This window comes from Ailuropoda melanoleuca, chromosome 14 (genome assembly GCF_002007445.2).
Source record: "Ailuropoda melanoleuca isolate Jingjing chromosome 14, ASM200744v2, whole genome shotgun sequence".
NCBI lineage: Eukaryota > Metazoa > Chordata > Mammalia > Carnivora > Ursidae > Ailuropoda > Ailuropoda melanoleuca.
Window position 1 is genome coordinate 6,417,348 of NC_048231.1, and position 21,930 is coordinate 6,439,277.

Below are 21,930 nucleotides of genomic sequence, written 5' to 3' on the forward strand. Positions count from 1 at the left end.
TAAGTCTTTCAAATAAAGACAAATCTGAGGAAGCTGGTTTTTCTTTTTCCCTAATGAACCAACTTTTCTCTAAATGCACCTGACTTTTCTGGACATTTCTGCAACCAGGTGATATGTAAAATGAGCTAGTGCATGGCAGCAAGGGCAGGAAGTTTTCTGGACCTCTGGTTCTTTTCTTTACAGGAAGCAGCTGAGAAAATAAGCATATGTGATAATCCTATGGCACAAATTCTTGCACCAGACTCACTGAGTCCCAGCCAAACAGAGGAGGTAAGTCCCTGTCGGTAACACGCAGACTACTCAGGTACCTGGCAAGCTTTCTGTGTTTGGAATACTTTGTATATCGAGCGAAGAGTTCTTTGTGAACTTTAGCATCTTCATATGGGCTGTCAGGCTGGAGAACTGGAAGATCTGCCATCAGGTGTTGACCTGGAAAGTAAGCGTGGTGCAGAGCAAGGAAGGCTTGATCACTTGCTCGCCATTTGTCAGGGTGAACTAGCCTTTCCACCAACAACTACTTCTTTCTTCTGTAGCTGTAACTTACGTAACAAGTGTGCATGTGGTGGTGCTGGCGGGGGAGACTTGCAGATGTTTATAGAATTGATTGTAAAATGTTAAGGAGTAAATTTAAAGCATTGGTATTTTGGTGTGAAATAGAGCCACCGCCAGAAAATTAGCCACATTTTTTTTAAAGATTTTATTTATTTATTTGACAGAGATAGAGACAGCCAGCGAGAGAGGGAACACAAGCAGAGGGTGGGAGAGGAAGAAGCAGGCTCATAGCACAGGAGCCTGATGTGGGGCTCGATCCCATAACGCCGGGATCATGCCCTGAGCCGAAGGCAGACGCTTAACCGCTGTGCCACCCAGGTGCCCCTAGCCTGCATTTTAATTAAATCCTGTTACTTAGATCAGTGGTGTGTTGATGCAGAAACCAAGCAGTGTGTGACATAAGTGAGAGCCTAACTTGGATGCCAGAGGATTGGCGATGTCACGTGAAGAATGTGGACTTGTAGACCCCAAGGCATAATCAAATCAGGGATGGAATCCTGGTTCCACTTACTAGTTGGGTGACCATAGGCAGTTTGGATAACCTATCTATGCCTCAGTTTCTTCATCTGTACACTGGGAATAATAAGGGCTTGTGTTGGGAAATAATGAGAGGATGTGTGTGTCACCTAGCATGGTGGCCTGGCCCCAGAGCCCAATAAAGGGTTGGGTATTATTAATTTACAGTAACGTGGTGGAGATGACATACTTTTCTTTAACAAGAAATACTTGTGGCAATACTTTTTAGACCCCCAAAATGCACAATCATAAAACACTCATTTAAATCGTTTCTGCTTTTAAAATTTGGGGCTATCATGTAGAGAAGATATTTAGCAGAGGTGTGGCTGTGGAGAAAACTGTAGACTCTGAATTAGGAGATCGCAGAGCTGTGTAACTCAGGCAAGTAACTTAGATGTGGGCCTGAGCTTCTCAGAGGCAAAGTGGTGAAATTGGAGGTGGGTGAATTGCTTAAGCGTTAAATGAACTCGGGTTTCTCTGACTATAAAAAGAGGTGGGTGAACTGGTTACTGGCAGGTTTCCCAGGCCACCTTTAGCAATTGCAGTTTCTATGGTTGCAAATATTCTTTATTTTCTTCCGTTCACCTTTGGATTCTCTTCAGTTTCAGATAACTAGCAAATAAAGCCCAGATTAGTTATCCAACTTCCTTGTTTTCTCATTAATTCAGTGAGTTAGTGAAAAAGGAAAGAAATTCAATATTGCCATTAAAAAACGTGTGTGGTCTATGATAGGTGCTCCAATAATGTTTTTGAATAAATAAAGAAGGTTGATGGTAAATCTGTTATCACAGACTAGTTAATATTAACAATTGTTATCTCAGGTGACAAAAAAGAGGATCCCAAAATTTTTGCCGCTAAGATACAGCAATATCTGAAAACTAGAAAATAATTAATCTGATGACTAGCAGTTGGTGTCTGGCAGTAAAATCACACAACTGTTGCTTTTTTAAGAAATCTGGATTAAAAATGAAAATTGAAACCAGGTGACTCCTATGTATAGCCCCCCCAACTGTGCAGAGAAACACAAGGCAAGGGAAAATTTCCTTAGGAAGGGGATTCTTGAAAAAAATATTGACGAAGGCAAGGGAGAAACAGTGTTTTGTCAGTAAAGGGCAAATGTGTGTGAAGTTAATAGATGGTCAAGGGGAACACATGCAACTCAGAGACGCCCCTGCGAAGCCAGCTTTCCTAATACCACGTGTGGGAAAATGAATATTTTCACACCCTGCATGTTGTCGTTGCCACTTGCCCATTTTGTTTACTTTTCTTGTACTGAAAGTTCATGTTTAAACACAATTCTGTAGACATTGGGAATTTTTCTGCCTTTGAGTTGAGTTTAGGGTGTACATTTGTGAACAATTTTGTAAACATGTAGTTAGCAAAGTCTTATATAGAAAACATAGTATTTCATCATAAACAGTAAAATATTGAGATCAGTAATTTTGTAGAACAAAACACAAATTCCTAAAGGAATTTCTCTAGAAGGGTCGATATAATCTTTCCATATTCTGGAAAAGTACATGAGAAGCATACATATCTGTGTATCAAATGTTCTTTTACTTCCAAATTGAAAATATCTAATATATTTTTTTAAAAGATTTATTTATTTATTTGTCAGAAAGAGAGCGCATGAACAGGGGGAGTGGCAGGCAGAGGGAGAAGCAGGCTCCCCGCCGAGCAAGGAGCCGGATGCAGGACTCCATCCCAGGACCCTGGGATCGTGACCTGAGCCAAAGGCAGATGCTTGATAAACTGAGCCACCCAGTTGCCCTGAAAATATCTAACATATTATTAATAGAATACTTGATTTGATATCTGAAAGAAATTTTTCTTTTGGATCGATAAGCAACCGAGGTGTTTCAATAAGAACACGTCTTCCATATGCTTTCTTTATACTATAGTATAAGCACCAGTCCTTCACTCCGTAATATTTGAGTATCTAGACAGTGAAAAGCAGTTTCCAGAATTCCCTCTGAAGAATAAGAGAAAAATTTCCAGATTACCCTAGGTTACTCCAGCTTACCTGAAGTTCATTGCTTGACTTACATTGAAAGTTTTAATAGGGAGAGATTTAGATGAGTAATAGCATATACGTTAGGGGGGGAAAAAAAAGCCAAAATACTTTAAAATCTACTTGTTAAGTGTGTGGCATATTTCCTTGTATCCCAGCTGGTGTGTAAAGAGCCTTCTTTTCCTGTTTGATCAGAGCTCACAGCAATGTAAGCATTGCTTAATCATGTGTCGCACAAATTCAAACACTGGCCAATTCGCTGCGAAGTTTCAGGCACACACACCCACACGCACACCCTCTCACTCACACTCACCTGCCTCCTGGGGCCCGCTCGCTGCTTAATGAACTGCGAGCCCGTTTGTGTCCTCCGCGCCGGGGAACACCACCTGTGTACATGCAGATCGGCTGCTTGGAAACCTGGAGCTCCAGGTCACGTGATTGTTGCTATGCGTGTGGAGGTGCATTTTTCTTTTCTTTCTTACTTCTGCCCTTATTTGTTTGTTTTCTTTTAACTGGGGGAAATGCTGGAAGTTCGCAGGTTTTTGCAAGCTCGAATCTAAAAACTTTGGGTGCCGTGGCTTTTCACTGCTGGATTATCTTTGGATTTATTTTAGGGTGCCACACCTCCTCTCAAGGCTGCCGCTCCGGGCTTTTCCGACGAGCAAGGAGCTTTTGAGGCCACGGTGGAAAAATCGAGGCCCAAGCCTGCGGAAATCCTCCATGCCTGCAAGACCCAGGTGGCTGAGCTGGAGCTGTGGCTGCGCCAAGCCAGCGTGGCATTCGAGCCGGAAACATTAAATGCAGACATGCAGCAGTTGGTGGAACAGCAGCTGGTAGGGTGCCAGGTAAGGCTGATGGCTTGGAGTTCATGGCCGGCCTCTTCACCAATCACCTTTCAAGACTGGGTGACTTTCCCTTAAAGCAACAGTGTGTTTCTTCCTGTTACTCCGACCCCTGTGTTTATCTTGGCCTCAAGTTTTTGTTCTCGGGGTAATTCTTTGAGGAAATTGATGGAAGCAGAGTATTTGGAGAGACAATAGTGGGTGAGAGCTCGGAATCTGGAGTCCAGATCCAGCTCCATCACGTTAACTATGAACTTGGGGACGTTAGCTTTCCACCTCATTTTCCTCATGTGGTCGGTTATCTCATAGGACTTTGTCAGGGTTAAATGAGGTAAGGTACAAGAACCACTGTCCGGTATATCAAGTTTATAGATAGTGCTCAATAAATGCTGTTATTTGTATTCATAATAAGTTCCTTAGAACTTCCATTCTTCTGAAATGAAACGGAACATCCTGATTTGCAAGCTTGCAAATACAGCATGAAGGGGATTTGCTGCCATTTTACTGTGAATGCTCGTACTCTTGCCAGAGAGTGGGGGGACAGGAATATAAACTTCTTGCTTTTAGTCATTTTGAGTAACATTTGCTGGCTCGGCCCAAAGGTTGGGATCTCTGTGTCCCTCCAGGGAGAAGCTAGAATGATGACATCACCGCAGCATAATCGAGTGTCACAATACCTGAGGTGCCTTCCTCAGGGGTGGTTAGATCAGCCTTGGTCCGATGGCTCTGCCTGATTGGATTGCAGACACCAGGAATGAGGACCTCCTCTGAGAGTACCTGCATATCACTGGCCCGGCTACAGGGAGCTCCTCCCATGATAGCCTGTTATGGGATTGGGGGTAGCCCATCCTTGGTCATCCCCTTTCCCCACTCAGGCCCACAGTCTTACAATGTCCAGCACCTGCCTCATGGGGTACCCAGTAGACAGGCTGGCCTTTCCCAGGCAGCTCCCCACCTCTGACCCCAAAAGACAGGTTCACTTAAATACCGGCACTACCACGTGGCCTGGCTGATGAGGCACAGGGGAGTCTGGAAAAGACCGTATCACACACAGAACAACGTTGTGCTAAATTGAACCTGAAGTGTTCAAGATGTTGAGTCCCAGCCACTTAACACCGTCCAGGATAGATTTGCCAATTGATTGCCTTGCTGACTGGGTAGACCCATGCTGATCGCTTGATCACCACCAGAATCCTGTTCTCATGCCCCTTGCAGGGAGGTCAAGGATTTGGGGGCCGTCAAGGGAAAGACACAACCACAAGGTGGCAGTAGCACACAGCAAGTTTGCTTTGGGCAGCGTTTTGGCAGGAGCTCCAGGCCTCAGGAAGTCCCTCTCTACTGGAGCCCTTCCAGAGGCTGTAGCAGGAAATGGAGGTGGGGCCATAACTGGAAGGAGAGGAAGGCAAAGGAGCTCCCAGGGAAGCAGGGAATCCAGAGGGGCTTGTTTGCTAGGTGACATCAGACAGTTCCAAAGGGTAGCAGAGGCTAGGGTATTTTAGAGCCCCAGAGTTGTGTCCTAACGGTAGGGGGCAGATGTGGGGTCCCACTTTGAGTTTGGTGGCAGTAGGATTTGAGCTGATGGTTCCGGCCTGCTGTGAAAAAGTAAGCAACATAGGGACCAATGTACAGGGGCCACCTCTGGCTCATTTATAGAAACCATGGCACAACTTCATATTGAAATATAGAAAAAAACCTTCCAAGAGTCTGTAAGAAAACATGAAGTTCCCAGTGGGAAAATGTCCAAAGGACAGGAGCAGACAGATCAGTCAGGAAAAAATTAGATTTGGTCATCTAATATTTGAGAAGAAATGTTCAGCCTCGATTGTGAAAAACGTGAATCAAAACGGGTTGTTTTGTTCCCATGTTCCACTGGCAAAAATTATATCATCCTGGAAAACTCTGGATGCGCTATTCTATCCGATTGCCTCAGTGTTTTGGGAGGTCAGCTGTCAGCATATAACAGGTCCATCTTATTTGACCTAATAACACCATTACATTAAATGTAGCCTCCAGGGGCACCTGGGTGGCACAGCGGTTAAGCGTCTGCCTTCGGCTCAGGGCGTGATCCCGTTATGGGATCGAGCCCCACATCAGGCTCCTCTGCTATGAGCCTGCTTCTTCCTCTCCCACTCCCCCTGCTTGTGTTCCCTCTCTCGCTGGCTGTCTCTATCTCTGTCAAATAAATAAATAAATAAAATCTTAAAAAAAAAAAATAAAAAAAAATAAAAAATAAAAAATAAATGTAGCCTCCAAAAATAACCCAGAAAGGAGAAAAATATTTTTGGCAGTGTTAATTACAAATGTGAAGAACTGGAACCAGCTTAAAGTCTTAACCAGTAAGGAAGTTACAGGAATCATGGACTATCAACTTGCAGCTAGTGAAGTGGGACTCATGAAGCATATGTCTGTGGACATGTGAAAAAGTATGCATAAAACAGCTAAATGGAAAAAGGGAGCACAAAATTATAGTACACTCTGTAGCCACTCTAAAGCCTATGATTACATATTGTTTAAGCTTAGAAGAGTCTAGAGGATACAAGTAGTTTGCTTGGATAGAGGAGTTATAAGAATATATTCTTCGAAAATCTGTTTTTGTTTGTTTTTAAAGATTTTATTTGAGAGGGAGAGAACAAGCAAGGGGGAGGGGCAGAGAGAGAGGGAGAAACAGGCTCCCTGAAGAGCAGGGAGCCTGATGTGGGGCTCAATCCCAGGACCCTGGGATCATGACCTGAGCCGAAGGCAGATGCTTAACTGACTGAGCCACCCAGGCGCCCCTGTTTTTGCTTTTTGAGATTTTTTTTAAAAAAATTTTTAAGTAATGTTTACACCCACCGTGGGGCTCAAGCTCGTAACCCCGAGATCAAGAGTCCCATGCTCTGCCCACTAAGCCAGCCACATACCCCTGAAAATGTGTTTTAAGGATAGTTTTTCCTTAAATTTATCTCAAAAAGTGGGACTTGTTCTTAGTCACGCAAGTTTTAGCACACACGATCCCAGTGCTGGCATGGGAATCTGAAAACCGCCCCTGGGTTGTATGCCCAGCCAGTTGGCATGACCGTTTGGGCTTCAGAGCCCCAGAGGAGGGCATGCTTGATCTGTTGGGGAAGAATACAATGACGGTGACTTACAGGGAAACTTACTTCATCTAGCTGATGTATTTTTAGATCTGTGTGTAAGTTGGCCGGTTGTATCAATGATTCAGTGTTTTAGGTTCCAAATTATTTCTTCTGTCATCTTCATCTGATATTTTGGAAGTTTATTGACTTGAAAAAGAGAGAGAAAAGATCAAGGGAAAGAGCCTTCCAAGAGTTCTGTGAAATCTTTTGGAAGTTTATTGACTTGAAAAAGAGAAAGAAAAGATCAAGGGAAAGAGCCTTCCAAGAGTTCTGTGAAATCCTTTTTCTGTTACGACTCAACACTCGGATTGCAACGGGAAAAGGTTAGGAAAGTTCGGGGGGAGAGGGTAGAATAATAATAGTCAGCATAGACTGTGTGTCAAGCACTGCCCAGAGTGCATGGACTTTAGCTCTTAACTCCTCAGAGTAAGCCTAGGAGGTAAATTCTGTTATTACCCCCATTTTACAGATGACTGAAGACGCATTCATGCAAAGTAAGGGGCTCAGGTTTACCCAGCTGCTAAGTGGGATCTGAACTCAGTCGACTTCCAGTGTCTGTGTTTTTGTTTTAAGTTTGTTTGTTTCTTATCTATCTATCTATGTATCTATGTATCTATCTATCTGTCTATCTATCTATCTATCTATCTATCTATCTATCATCTATCTATCTAAGTAATCTCTACATCCAACGTGGGACCCTAAGATCAAGAGTCGCATGCTCTTCCGACTGAGCCAGCCAGGTGCCCCAGTGTCTGTGTTCTTAACCACTATGCTATGCTGGATACATTCAGCTGTATTTTCTAAATTGATTATAGAGTCACTTATTTTAGATTATTTTGGAGAGTGACATCTGCAAGTTGGGGTTGGTTTGGTTGCACCCCTGTCCAAAAGCTCAGGAATTATGTGGAAATTGTTCTTGTTTTCCCGAGGCGCCTTCTAATCTGTTTCTGAGACTTGTTGCATGTACTAGGTAGACAGAGTGACTCTAACTCATTTTAGAATATAACGATTGTTCAAGACCAAAACCAGGAATACGTAAATGATTTTGTTTCCTAGGCTATGCTAACAGAGATTGAGCACAAGGTTGCTTCTCTGCTGGAGAGCTGCAAAGATCGGGGGCCAGGAGACAGTGGGGCCACTCAGCAGGAGGCTGAAGCTCTTTCCATGAAATTAAAGACTGTGAAGTGCAATTTGGAAAAAGTCCAGATCATGCTTCAGGAGAAATACAGTGAAGACCAGGTAACACACAGCCACGTGTAGACTTGTATGGGTAGGTGACATGCAGAGCTACCAGGAAGGAATCTGGCAGAGGTGGTGCAACAGCTACAGAAAAATACACTAAGAAAGAATGAAGCCTCTTAAAGCTGTAAGGAATGGTCCTATTGACTTTTGTTGTTGATTCCGTCTTACCTTGCAGTTTCCCTACCTAGGCTGTTGTTGGTGACGATGCAGGTTTGGTTTGGGTTGGTTTGATTGGATTGATCATTCTGGCTAGTAATGAGGTGGTGTAAGCCTTCTTCATAAAAGAAACGTAAGTTTTAAGGAAATTTGTGACTTCAGTTGACTGGAAAACAAAGCTCTTATAAAGATTAAAATTTGACATCAGGAATATAAAACCTGTTTCTGGGGTCCTGTTTGTTACTCATTTACAAATATATGTACTGATCAGTGTATCATACAGTTAAAGTGTTCTTGTGACTTTAAAAGAATTCTGTATTTATAAACACAAATACGAATCTATGAGTAGATCTTACTATGTGAGATTTGCATCTGTACTTAGGAGATGGTGGTTTCTACTCAGAGGATTTAAATAAGATTGGCTGCAGATACTTAGCTTACAGTTCCCCTTTCATCCTCATGTGTTCTCTCTTTTTAAAAAATGTTTTGAACATAAGGGAAATTTGGATGCATAAGCATAAAACTGTATGTCTTTTTTCTTTCCTTGGTTTTTTTACTTTGTTCTTAAAACAGAAAAGCGATACATTTCCTGGCTTTTAGTAATTCACTGGATGAATTACACTGACGAAATAAGATGACCAGATCATCAAATATACTGGTTTTTGCAGTTGTTTTGAAATAAGTACATGAAATCATAGTATGTAATTACAGTAAATAACAAAGTACCGTCACTTACTTTATATAAAACTTTTCTATCATGTCACCTCATTATTAGAACTGAAATAAAGTGTGTCATTTTTTAAAACAGTCTGCCGTCATCAAATGTTTTGCAGCATTCTGCCACTCTAAAGAAACCTTCAGAGCGTCAGAATGATCTCCAACCAGATAACCCTTCTGCATTGGAATCCGGTGTAACCGAAAGGCCACAGTTCAGCAGACACAAAGATTTCCAGCAGCAACAGGTAACTGCAGACCTTAACAGGTATAAGAATAAGAGCAAAGCTTTCTACAAACTACTAAGCTAAGTACCAAACTACCGTCGGTGTGTTCTGTTACGTGACTGGATGGAGCGTGTGATCTGCAGGTGTTCCCGGGTGTTGAGCGGGGCTGTAGGAGCAGCTTTGCTTTCACCTTCTGCAGGTGGGGACCCTCTAACTTGGCTGCTTTATTAACTTGTGTCGTATTTCAAACTAAGCAAGTATCTTCCGGGTGAACTGAGCCTCCGTAACTGTAACACCTCTTTCTCTATTGTTTCAAAATGTGTTGGCATATTTTGGGGGATTTTCCATGTGTGCAATAAATATTGTGATACGTACTTGGTCATTGTGTGAATGCTTTAAATAGGTTTTTGAGAAATAAAAGTTAATGAGAACAAGCAAGCAAGAAAGGGAAATAGTAATTTAGGAAGTGGTTCAAAATGAGATTATCTCAACAGAAGAAACCATTGGGCACTAACTGGAAACTTTGGACTGTTTGAATCTCTCTCAATGATAGGTTCTGGAGTTAAAACCAATGGAACAGAAAGATTTCATCAAATTCATCGAATTTAATGCCAAGAACATGTGGCCCCAGCATTGCCAATCTGATAAAGATACAACTCAGAAATCATCTGAAAGGTAAAACATTTTTAGAGTTGGACGTTCAGCAGTTTTATGGTTGGGAGAATTAAGAACATTTCTTTTTAAATCACTTGTAAAACATTGTCTGAATGTAATAAAATTTCTGTATGTTGATGATTCTTTTTACCTTTTTTTTCCCCTGAACAGCAGTAGGGCGTCAAGCCCCGAGAACAATGCTCCAGACTCTGTCTTGTGGACTCAGGGCCAGAGTGGAGATAAGTGGCAGTATCTACATCACGAACTCTCAGCGGGATTCGGGCTACCGCTCCCTGAGCAGGTGCAGCCTCAGGTCAGTGCGAGCAGGCGCACAGTGTAAATGATACATAAGCACGTTTATCTTTGAAAATGCAACAAACATTCATTCGGTACACATCTATGTTCTGCCTTATGTAGTAGTTTATTTTCAGAAAGCAAAGATGCCAAGTGTGTTTTTCATTTGACTCACCCCTTTCGGCCCTCCTGGAAATCTGCAGGAAATGCCACTCCGTCATGCTTCTGTGGCACCCTGAGCTTCCCCAGTCGCAGCTCTTACAATACTGTGTGTCCTTTTGTCTGTCTGTATTCCCCATCAGGTGGTATGGGAAGAAAGACGATGTCTGCTTGCTTCACCTTATCAAGTCTCAGTTTCGATATGTTAAATGAATAAAGGAATGAATAATATATGTTTAAAAAAAACACTTTAAAAACAATACAGTGTTCTGTTACTGTCATTCATTCATCGAAAGCTAATTTGGAATCTGCGGTGTGCCAGCCCCTGTCCCAGTGGTACCTGTATTCCACCAACATTCTGTCTTACCGCCATTGTAGGTTTTATTCATACTGCCCCCCGCTACTTCTGGATTTCTCTTTAACCAGGGAGCCCATGAGCAGAACAGCACTGTTGCTCAAGCCGTCAAGCTTCTGCCTTTGGTTTTGCACTCAACCTGCCCGGGCAGAGCTTAGCACCTTTTTCCCAGGTCTCCAGTCTGGTGGGAACTTTTCAGCTCTATTGTGCCGAGAACCTTCTTTGACCTATTAATGTTGAATTAAGCTCATTGGTAGGGCTTCAGTCTTGGTTTCTTCTTGTTGTACACACCGTAACATGTATATTGGTCCCTTTAAAACAGTACAAACCATCAGGAGTTCTTTTCCCCAAGCAGAGGTAGATGCCGCCTCACCCTGGGGCTTTGTATTTATTCATTTTCCAGTTTGAAAAAGGAATGAACTCTGAATCTTTCTCTCTTCTAAAGTGCATTTTTAATATTTAATATTTACTGAGCTTTTCAGTAACAACTCAAGATGCAAATCCATCCCTGGAGTTGACTGTGCTCTTAGAATAAAGAGTTGGCTGTATACCGGGGGCCTGCCAATAGATGGGAAGAGAAACAGCTAACCTCATAACATGACGGGTATTAGCTACTAAATTGAAGGATTTTACTCTATTTTTCAAGTGATGCTTTATTTTCCCTCATTTTGATATCTAAATGGACCCGCAAGTGTCTAAGTAAAGCTTTTCATGACCCTTCAAAGCTATCCACGGTATTTAAGATTTAACTATGTTTTCTGACAAGGGACAGGATAGCAAAATCCCTGACGTGAAGGTAACATGTGAAGGCAATTTTGCTGTTTCCCATTAGCATCACCGGGATCTCAAATTGTAACAAGGCTTCCCTTTTTCATACAGGTTGCCACAAATATGAGTGTTCTGCCCAGTGTGAGTGTGTATAACTTCAGATACCCGACAACTGAAGAACTGAGAACATACACCACACAGCTGGAAGACCTGCGTCAGGAAGCGAGGAATCTGACCCAGGTAGCAATGTCACATGACGTATTCTCCTCATGGCGCTATCAAACAGGACGCTGTGAAGTAGTCATGATTTTCTTTATTGACTAGTAGAATACATCATGAAATGGGTCCTAGAATTGTAAATAGAATCTATCTCTTTGGCCAGCTCTTTGGCCATCTTGCATTCGGTAGTGGCTGCCTAGAGCACCGTGTGTAAAGGCTTCTGAACCTACATCCAGGATTGGCAGGAGCAAGGCTCATTGTTGTTGTTTTGTTTTTGTTTTGTTTTTTTAAAGATGTACTTATTTATTTTAGAGGTAGAGAGTGGGGGCGGGGGAGAGGAGCAGAGGGAGAGGGACAAGCAGACTCTGTGCTGAGCACAGAGCCCAACATGGGGCTCGATCCCACGACCCTGAGATCATGACCTGAGGCACAATCAAGTGGATGGTTAACAGCTGTGCCCACCCAGGCCCCCCAGCAAGGATCATTGTTGATTAGTATTGTCTGCAGGGGTGCTCTGTGATTGGAAGTGTGAGGAAGGAGGAGAGTATGGACAAGATTTCCAACCTTGACTTGATTAATGTTGAAATGGTGTGCTGGGTAGCATTAGGTATCCACCAGAGAAGACAGTAGGAAACGGAGCCCAAATTGGGCTGATTACAGTTTTGGCATGCTTCTAAATTACTTGTAACTGGTCAAGAATTCAAGGTGATCGTGGGTAAAGAAAAAGAGGTGGTTCCAATAGCTTATGCTAAAACACAAGGAGATCTGTAGCTCCCGAACTCACCGGGGCACAATGGCACAACCCTAGGCACCCCCCCCTTGGAGTTGTATATCTAAGGGGGTCCTAATTCTCACAGTCAGCCCATAAATGACACTTCTAACTGCCCCCTGCTCCACATCATATTCCTATCTTTTTTATTGAGCTATAACACTCTATTAGTTTCAGGTGTATACCATAATGATTTTTATATTTGTATATATTGTGAAATGTATATATTGTGAATAAAGCCAACATCCATCACCATGTAGTTATAAAAATTTTTTCTTGTCATGAGAACTTTTAAGATTTTCTCTCTTCCAAATACACAATACAGTATTATTATCAAAAGTCACCATGCTGTGCCTACCATTCCTGTCTTTAAAATATGGTACCTCTTTCCAATCAACCCCTTCAAATGTCTTGACTTCTTTTCCCTTTCCAAGCCATACTTGATTTCATTAACCCACTTTCTCCTACATTAAAATGTGGGAGGCAGGGAGCCATGGGAGAAGGGACAGTATGCTTTACTTGGGACCACACTTCCACCTGGATGGCCCTGTAGGGAAGTCCTTCATCTGGTGATTTGCCTTTTAATACCGTTTCAGTAGTCAACTCACCTAACATTGAGTTTCTTAAACTTGTTTTGCTCAGAGTTACCGTCTTTATTTATTTATTTATTCTACCTAGATCACAAAGTGTTCAAAACAACAAATTATAAAACAGTATAACATAAGCTGTAAACTAACAAATCAGGGAAAATTTAGGCTTACGAAGGCAAGGAATCCTAACGATTTTTCTTTTTTCCTCTTGATTCAGGAAAACATGACAGAAGAAACATACGTAAATTTGGATAAAAAATTATTTGAGCTATTTCTGACCCTCAGTCAGTGCCTTGGCAGTGTGGGCGAGATGCTGCAGACACCCGGGCTCTTCAGAGAGGATGTCTGTGCTCAGCAGGTGCACTGCGAGGTAGGGAATTTCCAGTGAGCCCAGGTGTTGGCCATTGCTGCAGGCAGCCCACATTTAAGCCCAAACTGAAGCCTCGTAAGGTCATAGTCCGTTCACTGAGTCTGCCTTCCTCTCCTCTTTGCAGACACTGGCTCTTGAATTGAAAAAACTTTACTTAGCTATGGGTGACAAGAAGAATGACCTTGTGAAAGCCATGACTTGGCCTGGGAGGAACACCAGCTTGTTTCCTGAATGTTTTGACAACCTCCAAGTCTACCTGGAGCACACCCAGGCCACAGCTGCCTCTAAAAGCAAGTCCCTGAAAGCTGGTCTCGACTATAACCGCAGTTATCAGGTACAGAGCTAGGCGCCCAGCCTTCTTTAACACTATTTTAGGTTAATTTCCATTAATTCCATCATTCTNCACTATTTTTTTTTTTTTTTTTTTTTTTTTTTTTTTTTTTGATGTAGAGTTCCATGATTCGTTGTTTGCATATAACACCCAGTGCTGCATGTAATACATGCCCTCCCTTAATACCCTTCCCCGGGCTAGCCCATCCCCCACCCCTTCCCCTAATTCCATCATTCTTGGTGGCATTCGTGGATAGGGATTGATGAGGAAAGTGGTGAGACGTTCTCTCTGTGAAGGTTTCCAGGTTAGTTTTGCTGCACATGGTTGGAGACCATTTGAAAGCGAGGTCCTTCCCAAAGTTGTGGTATGAATTTGTTGGGTCGAGCTAATACACTGTTTCTTTCCTGTATTACATTTAGCTGTTAATGAGCATCATGGGGAGGATTTCTAGATAACAGGAAGCCGTGAAAGTTTTTGAGCAAAGAAAGGCCAGTCTGTGTGTGTTTCAGGTAGATTCACCTGGCCGTTGTCTGTTGTGCATTGAAGGAGAGACTTGAAGCAGACAGACGATTTTAGTAGCTTCCCAACTAGAGAAAAAGAAACGAAACAGAACACCACTTATGAAGGAGTCTCACCCATAAAATCAAACTTCAATCTGATCAAGCCTCTAGAATCCAAGTAAAACAGACCCGAAGGAAGAAGAGCACGTGGGGCAGCACTGCGGGGGGCGGGGGGGGGCGGTGCAGTCAGCCCAATCCAGCCGGTGGGAAGCTGTGTAGGATAAAAGACCTAGTTTTTCCACCATCCCACCAAAACCCCAGGAACAAAAAAGATGCTTGGGGAGCCTGACGCTATTAGTCCATTGCAACCTATTGGACCTCATTTAGATTCCAATTCAAACAAACCAAAAAAAAAAATTATAGGCAATTAGAGAAATGTGAACCTGTTCTGACAGCTAATAGTACTAAGGAATTATTGTTGGTTTGTAATATCTTCAAAGGGAAGAATCTTTATCTTTTAAAGATGCATATAGAAACTTATACTGATGAAATAAAATAATCTGTGATTTGTTTCAAAATAATCTGAGGGGAGGGAGATCGGGTACAGTCAGGAAAGCTCAGGGGAGGGGACAGAGCAGAGACGACTGGCCACAAGTCAGTGATTGTTAAAGCCAGGTGATGGTGATGCAGGGAGTCCTCTCCTTTGGTATCTGTTTGAAACTTCTGGTAGCAGAAATATTAAAGGATAAGTAAATTTTAAGAAAAGATATTGAAGGCCTAAATGAGATTCTCACTGTTTCCTGAATTTATCTTCTTATACAGAATGAAATAAAGCGACTGTATGATCAACTTATTAAGAACAAAACATCTTTACAACAGTCTTTGAATGAAATTAGTGGCCAGAGTATTGATGAACAGCTTCAGGTAATCAAGTGGAAATAATTAAACTGATCTAACCTGGCACCAAAGAGTTTTGTGCGGAAGCCGTCTTCTGAACCACTTCCCTTTGTGAGCAGTGGCAAGGCTTAAGTAAATAGATTAAAAATGAAAACTATTTACGTTGACCTTTAAAAATAACTTGTAAGTAGTTCTTTTTGAAGAGTAAATTAAACCAACACAGGACTATTGTCCCCTATCAACTGGGCAAAAACGTATGTTCGTGCAGTGTCGGTGAGGGTGTTCGTAAAGGAGACCCTCCTTCTCTCGGGAGGGGTGGTGATTCATCCAGCTTCTCCAGGTCACTGGGTTATAAATCAGAACTCGACGTGTAAATGCTCTTCCACCCACAGAGTTTCACTTCCTTCATTTACTCAGCAGGTATTCATTGAGCACCTACTATGTTCAGACACCGCTCTAGGTGTTGGACTTGCGCTTATCCTAAGGAAGTAAGACAAGTGCAAAGAGATAGATACATACATAAATATTCAAGGATGGACCTAGTAGCACTGCTTGAATCAAAACCCCTTAAGTAGCCCAGAAGCCATGAGGAGCAGACTGTTAGGAAAGCAGTGGGTGGCCTTGCGGTGGCATACGGTGTGTCCGATTAAACGGAGTCACATGTGTGTACTGATGAGAAGAGCAGCGGAGAAGCTGCTCGCTGAGGACGCGGACCGCAAAGTGGAAGGGTGTGTGCACTCGGCGCGTGTAAGGGGGTGCACGGATACCTCTGGGGTGAGCTTCGAACGGGTTGGGACCAGACTGTCAACTGCGGCTCTTTGGCAGAAGCTGGAAGTGAGCGAGGAGTAGTGGGACTTTCATGTTTCCCTAGTTTTTTTTCTGTGCTGTTTAATTCTTTTAAAATGAGTACGTGCACCTCTTTGACTTATTAAAAGCTTTTACTTTTTGCATCATCTCGCACTTTAGAAAGCAGATGCGTATACAGTGGAGCTGCAGAACTCCGAGAGCCGGGTGGCAAAGCTGAGAGACGAAGGGGAGAGGCTTCATTTGCCTTATGTTTTATTGCAAGAGGTTTACAAATTAGAGGTATGTCTGAGCAGAGGACATTCAGTCAGTGAATTACTGTGATTGTAAGGAGTAAGACTTTCTTCTTCCCTGAAGGGAGTTTAGATCCATTCTCCATTCGGATTATTTTCATGATTGGATAAAGATGCTGCTTCTTTTCAGGATGTACTTGACAGCATGTGGGGAATCCTGAGAGCCCGGTACGCAGAACTCAGCAGCCCTTTCATCACTGAGAGCCAGCAAGACGCCTTATTGCGAGGCATGGCAGAACTAGTAGATATCGGAAAGGAGAAGCTTGCCCATGACCACTTAAAACAAACCAAGAGTAAAGCTGCCTTACAGGCTCAAATACAAAATCACAAGGTAGGACGCATGGGTCAGATTACCTTTTCATAGACTTTAAGTCTTTCTGACTTAAACAGAGAGTATCCATTTTCTTCCTTGGTGAAATATGCATTGTTCATTCATTCATTTATTCACTCATTGTTTTGCAAACCTCTGTTAGAGGGCTCCCAGTATGCCAGGAACCCTGCTAACCTCTAAGAATATGATTGTGAGTGAAAACAGACACACTTCCTTACGTTCGTGAAGCTTTTGCTTGAAAGAGAAGACATTTATGAAGGAGTCCTTCGGATGGATTTAAGATTAAAATTGAGATACATGCCTTCAGAGCATTTAAGAGGATAAATTGAATTCAGGAAATTAGGGAAGGCTTTCCTGAGAACTGAAAGCAAAAGAAATATCTATACCTCAATACATAAATACATACCTAATGTAAAGCTACAATAAATCTTTTCGTTTTCCACTCATTTTATTAAAAACCTCATGATCACCAACTAAAGACCTGTAGTAATGTAAGTGCTGATGTTAAAAAAAAAAAAAATGTGTAAAACAGTTCCTGCCTAAAGAAGCAGAATTCTAGGCTTGCGACCAGTAGACTTCAGTCTAAGAAATTCAAAGGTAGGGGCTCCTGGGTGGCTCAGTCGGTGAAGTATCTGCCTTCAGCTCAGGTCATGATCCCAGGGTGCTGGAATCGAGTCCCACGTTGGACTCCTTGCTCAGGGGGAAGCCTGCTTCTCCCTCTCCCTCTGCCTGTCACTACCCCCGCTTGTGCTCTCTCTTGCTTACAAATAAATAAAATCTTAAAAAAAAAAAAACCTCAAAGGTAAACATTGTATAAAGAATGGGGGGGGAGGGGAAGATAATAGGAATATCTACAGTGTGCTGGGACCTATGCTGGATGCTATCTACACCTTCACTGTGTCCTCTTCGAGGAAAAAGAAGAAAGGATTCACGTAAGAAGTTCCTCTAAATAGTTGGAAGGGGCAGCTGACTATAAATGGAGGACAACCATATGAAGCAAAGCCTTACTGTATAAAGGTTCCTAAAGTGTTATCTCTGGGCGCTTTTACATCCCAGGATACCAAGAGACCTTGTCAACAAATTCCCTTTATTTGTTCATTTTATTGAGTAGAAAATCAAGCTAAGCGTAGGAGCCTCTGGCTGTTCCATGTGTGGGCTTCTCGGGCTCATACATCTATCCATCCATTTTATTGTCTTGAAATAAATCAGCCACGTAACTGCCTTTCTGTAAAGTTTCTTCAAACTTAGAGTAACCTACTTAGGAAGATCTCACTGGAAGTTGAAATTGACCAATAATGTTTGCCCTTTCACATGGACCATTTTGTGGAAAATGTTACTTAGGATGATTTTTCTTTATGATTTGTTAAAATGCCATTAGTGTTGAAGACTAAGGGGGTATACAGTCAATTTTCTTATGTTTGATTCTACATGGCTGTTGTGGGATTTGGGATTAAAAAGCAAAGATTACTGTATAAAATGCAGAAATAACTTGGTTTGTAAGTTTTCACAGTATAGAAATAAGTAATTACTAAAATCTTGTCCATTTTATAGGTTTTTTTCCAGAAGCTTGTTGCTGATATGCTGTTGATCCAGACATACTCCAACAAAATGCTTCCTTCTTTATTGCAAAAGAGAGAGACATTTTGGGCAGAACAAATAAAAGAAGTTAAATTACTGGAGGAAAAGTCACACCAACATGGAATAAAGCTGCAGAGCTTGCTACAGGTATGTATTTGGGTTATGTAAACTTTGTACGTCAGCCTGGAATTCCAGATTTTTGACCACTGCCTCCTGGTATCCAGAAGTGTCTATTTATCATTAAGCAGTAGTTAAATGGGAACTAACACTGAGGAGCGTGGAGGCGTGTTCTAGCTTGGACTGCTACTCCCTGAGTGAAATATTCCCTTAGATTTCTCATGCGTAAATTAGGGAATGACACAGCATCTTTCCACCTTCTAGGTTTGTGTGCAAATAAACAAAATTGAGAGCACTTTAAGATCCCGACTGAGGTCCTTTGCATGAAACAGTCAGTGGTTCAGAAACGGTGCTTCCCGAAGAGGACAGGCCCAGAAGTTCCGTTGCTAAAGTGGACTCCTAATAGTCTTATCCCAGTTCAAAGAAGAAAATTAAGTTTGCATACAGTTCTTTCTCAGTTTTAAGGTTTTCACCTTTAACTTCTTAAACACGGTGGATGTTAGCCCTTAAAGGAAATAACCCAAAAGCAAGGAAATATTGGGAGTTTTATAGTGGGATAATGTTATTTTATGCTAATGAAATGAATTTTCTGGTTAACTTGTCAAATTGATATTTGGAGCAATATTTCATAGTATTAAAGAAAGAGACCGTCTAAGCCCAAAGCATGGCCCTAATAGCCAGGTGACCCACTACTTCAGTAGAGAAGAGAACTAATAAGGGGGTTATTTTTCCAACAGCTAATATTTAGTGTCTATAAGTCAGCTCTTTAGTGTGCTGAGATCCTAGTGGTGGGCTTCCATAGACATGAAGAGAACTAGGACAAGGCAAGACTCAGGCTAAGAAAATAGTACTCCCCTGATGAAGGGTAAGCCTACCTTCTTCCAACGGTGGGATTAGGCTCCTAGCAGCGTGATCGGGTAATGTTCAGTGGGCTGGGGTTTGGGGCAGGGAGGGCTGGGGGTTGGAGCAAGGAGGACAGATGTAGCCTAGCAGGAGCCACTAGAGAGGGGCTTTAGAAGTTAGCCCTTCCTTTCCAAGTAAGAGAATGGCTCTCTTCCAGCCCTGAAGTCTCCACGGAGGTATACGTGCTGAGGGTATCCCTTTAACTTAATCATATTAGTCCCTACTCGATTTGATGAGACAAGCATAAAACACTGATGCCAACTGGATTTTTCAAAACCCTCTCCACACAGATGATGGAATGGTTTTCCATTCCATTAGGGTTTCTCTCAGAAACCTTGGAATCTGTGTTTTAATTCTGTAGGGTCTCAGAGTTCTTTTTCATTTTTATGATTAATTTTGTCATTGTCTGGAACTAATCTACAGAAGGGTTCCCACTGATGTTATGTTCTTGATTCTCTAGAAATGGGAAGAATTTGATGAAAACTATACATCTCTTGAAAAGGATCTGGAAATTCTGGTATCTACATTGCCCTCTGTGAGTTTGGTGGAAGAGACAGAGGAGAGATTAGTGGAAAGGATTTCATTTTACCAGGTAACTTTGCTCCCATCACTTTGTGTTTTCCTTTGCTTTGACTAAATCACTCACCTTTGAAGGGGAATGGTTTGAATTGAAGTTCAACACACCACTCACTATTAGACATACTCGGGGGAACTGCAGATTTGATTTTGGGGCTGCTCCGGGTAGCCACAGGTCTGGCTTCGGGGGGAGGTCCTGGGTTTGAGTCCTGGCTCTCATCTGTCGCTGTGTCACCTTTTTATCTCCAAGTCTCTCTCTCTTTATCTGTAGAATGTGGGTAATCAGGCTAGTACTCCCTGTCTCAGGATGTGGATGTCAGTGGGTATGGAGGTGAGCTGAAGGATGGATAAAACTTTGTAAAGCATGGGCCACAAAACCTGTATTTGGTTTTCTTACTTCAGTGAGTGAAAGAGGCAATAATCTACCTGCCACCAGCATTATAAAAAGACTTCCAATAAAATTTTTCTTGTGCAGCATTAAGTAATAGTACCATCAAAGTTTCTGTGCCTCAAATTTTGATGCCATAGAAAAGAACACCTTAAAATGGTTTTCGAGTGGCACTGAGATCATGTTCAGCAAGATAAAGATGAGTTTTAAGTCTTCTCAACAGAAAACTTAAAACACTTAGTTCTAACTTCCGAGTATACATAGTCACCCACTGAGCTGTGCAGCTGGAGGTGGTTACCAGATGTCAACTTCAGAACTTCAAAAGCAGGTGTGTTGCCTGAATAGGCTCTGGGATGGAAAATGCCTGAAATACTTGGCAGGCCCCTGCCGTTCCTCAGAAGCATTTCAGCTCCTAGAAGGAACGTTTTCCGGAGGCAACGACGCTGTAGTCGTGCTGTCTAGGTGCCTGGAAAGGTACAATTGATGTCTTTGCCTTATTATATTGAGTGTAACTCTGAGATAAATCTGAATCCTCTGGGGGCAGGAAGCTGCTGCTTAATTCTTTGTTAGCCTAAGGATGTGGAAGTACCCTCTGCACAGCTAAGAGAATGCAGTGGAAAATAGCACTTTAAACCTACCCTTGTGTTAAGGAACAGTTCATGTTCGCCCACTTCCTAGAAGCCTGATGATTTCCCCAAAAGTGATCAGTCATGTCCCTTAAAGAGCAACCTGTGATTCTGTTAAATTTGAAAAATTTTTTTAAAAATGAAATCATTGTTCTAAGACTTATAAATAAATTTGCCAGACTTAAAAGGCAGACGTCTTGTAAAGCCCATCTCACTTACAGATTTCTTTAGGTCATTCTCAGTCTTCCACGTGATGGAGAGATTTGCATCTATTTTGATCGGCGGACATCTGTAGGCCATGGAACATAGTGTCTGTGTGGCCTCTGGAGTTGAACATACCTTGTTAAATGCTGGCTCTGCACCTTATACCTTATTATGCAGTCTGACTCCTGTGTGTAAAATGGCATAATTAAAACTGCTCAGAGATACACTACGGGCGCCTCGGTGGCTCAGTCAGTTAAGCATCTGCCTTTGGCTCAGGTCATGATCCCAGGACCGTCCTGGGATCAAGCCCCACATCAGGCTCCCTGCTCAGCTGTAGTCTGCTTCTCCCTTCCCTCTGCCTACCGCTCACTTGCTCTTTTCTCTGTCAAATAAATAAAATCTTAAAAAAAAAATTCTCAGAGATACTCTAAAGATGAAGTGTCTTGCACTGAAGGCTTAGAAAATTTGAAGTCTTTTTTTAAGTAATCTCTATACCTGATGTGGGACTCGACCTCATGACCATGAGATCAAGAGTCACATGCTCTTCTGACTGAGCCAGCCAGGTTCCCAGGACTTTTCTTTTTTTTTTTTAGAGAAATGTTGGAAGTTTTATTTATGCCTTTAGGATCAGGTGGGAAGAGAGGGTTACAGATAGGAATGGTGAAAAGGGCATTATAAGTAGAATTCTTTTTAAAAGTCTTAAGTTAGGGGCACCTGGGTGGCACAGCAGCTAAGCGTCTGCCTTTGGCTCAGGGCGTGGTCCCAGCGTTATGGGATCGAGCCCCACATCAGGCTCTTCCGCTATGAGCCTGCTTCTTCCTCTCCCAC

The 21,930-nt window shown here is 42.4% G+C and overlaps 1 protein-coding gene across 1 annotated transcript in view; it reads left to right on the top strand.

The window, feature by feature from the left end:
* Window positions 1-21,930, top strand: part of SYNE2 (spectrin repeat containing nuclear envelope protein 2) — a 267,176-nt gene that overhangs the window by 162,659 nt on the left and 82,587 nt on the right. Inside the window, 14 exon segments of the mRNA XM_002914161.4 lie at window positions 184-270; window positions 3,694-3,924; window positions 8,094-8,276; window positions 9,269-9,397; window positions 9,930-10,051; window positions 10,202-10,343; window positions 11,718-11,846; window positions 13,402-13,554; window positions 13,679-13,888; window positions 15,208-15,309; window positions 16,249-16,368; window positions 16,510-16,710; window positions 18,262-18,435; window positions 19,769-19,900. Coding sequence (XP_002914207.2) covers window positions 184-270; window positions 3,694-3,924; window positions 8,094-8,276; window positions 9,269-9,397; window positions 9,930-10,051; window positions 10,202-10,343; window positions 11,718-11,846; window positions 13,402-13,554; window positions 13,679-13,888; window positions 15,208-15,309; window positions 16,249-16,368; window positions 16,510-16,710; window positions 18,262-18,435; window positions 19,769-19,900 — 2,115 coding nt within the window.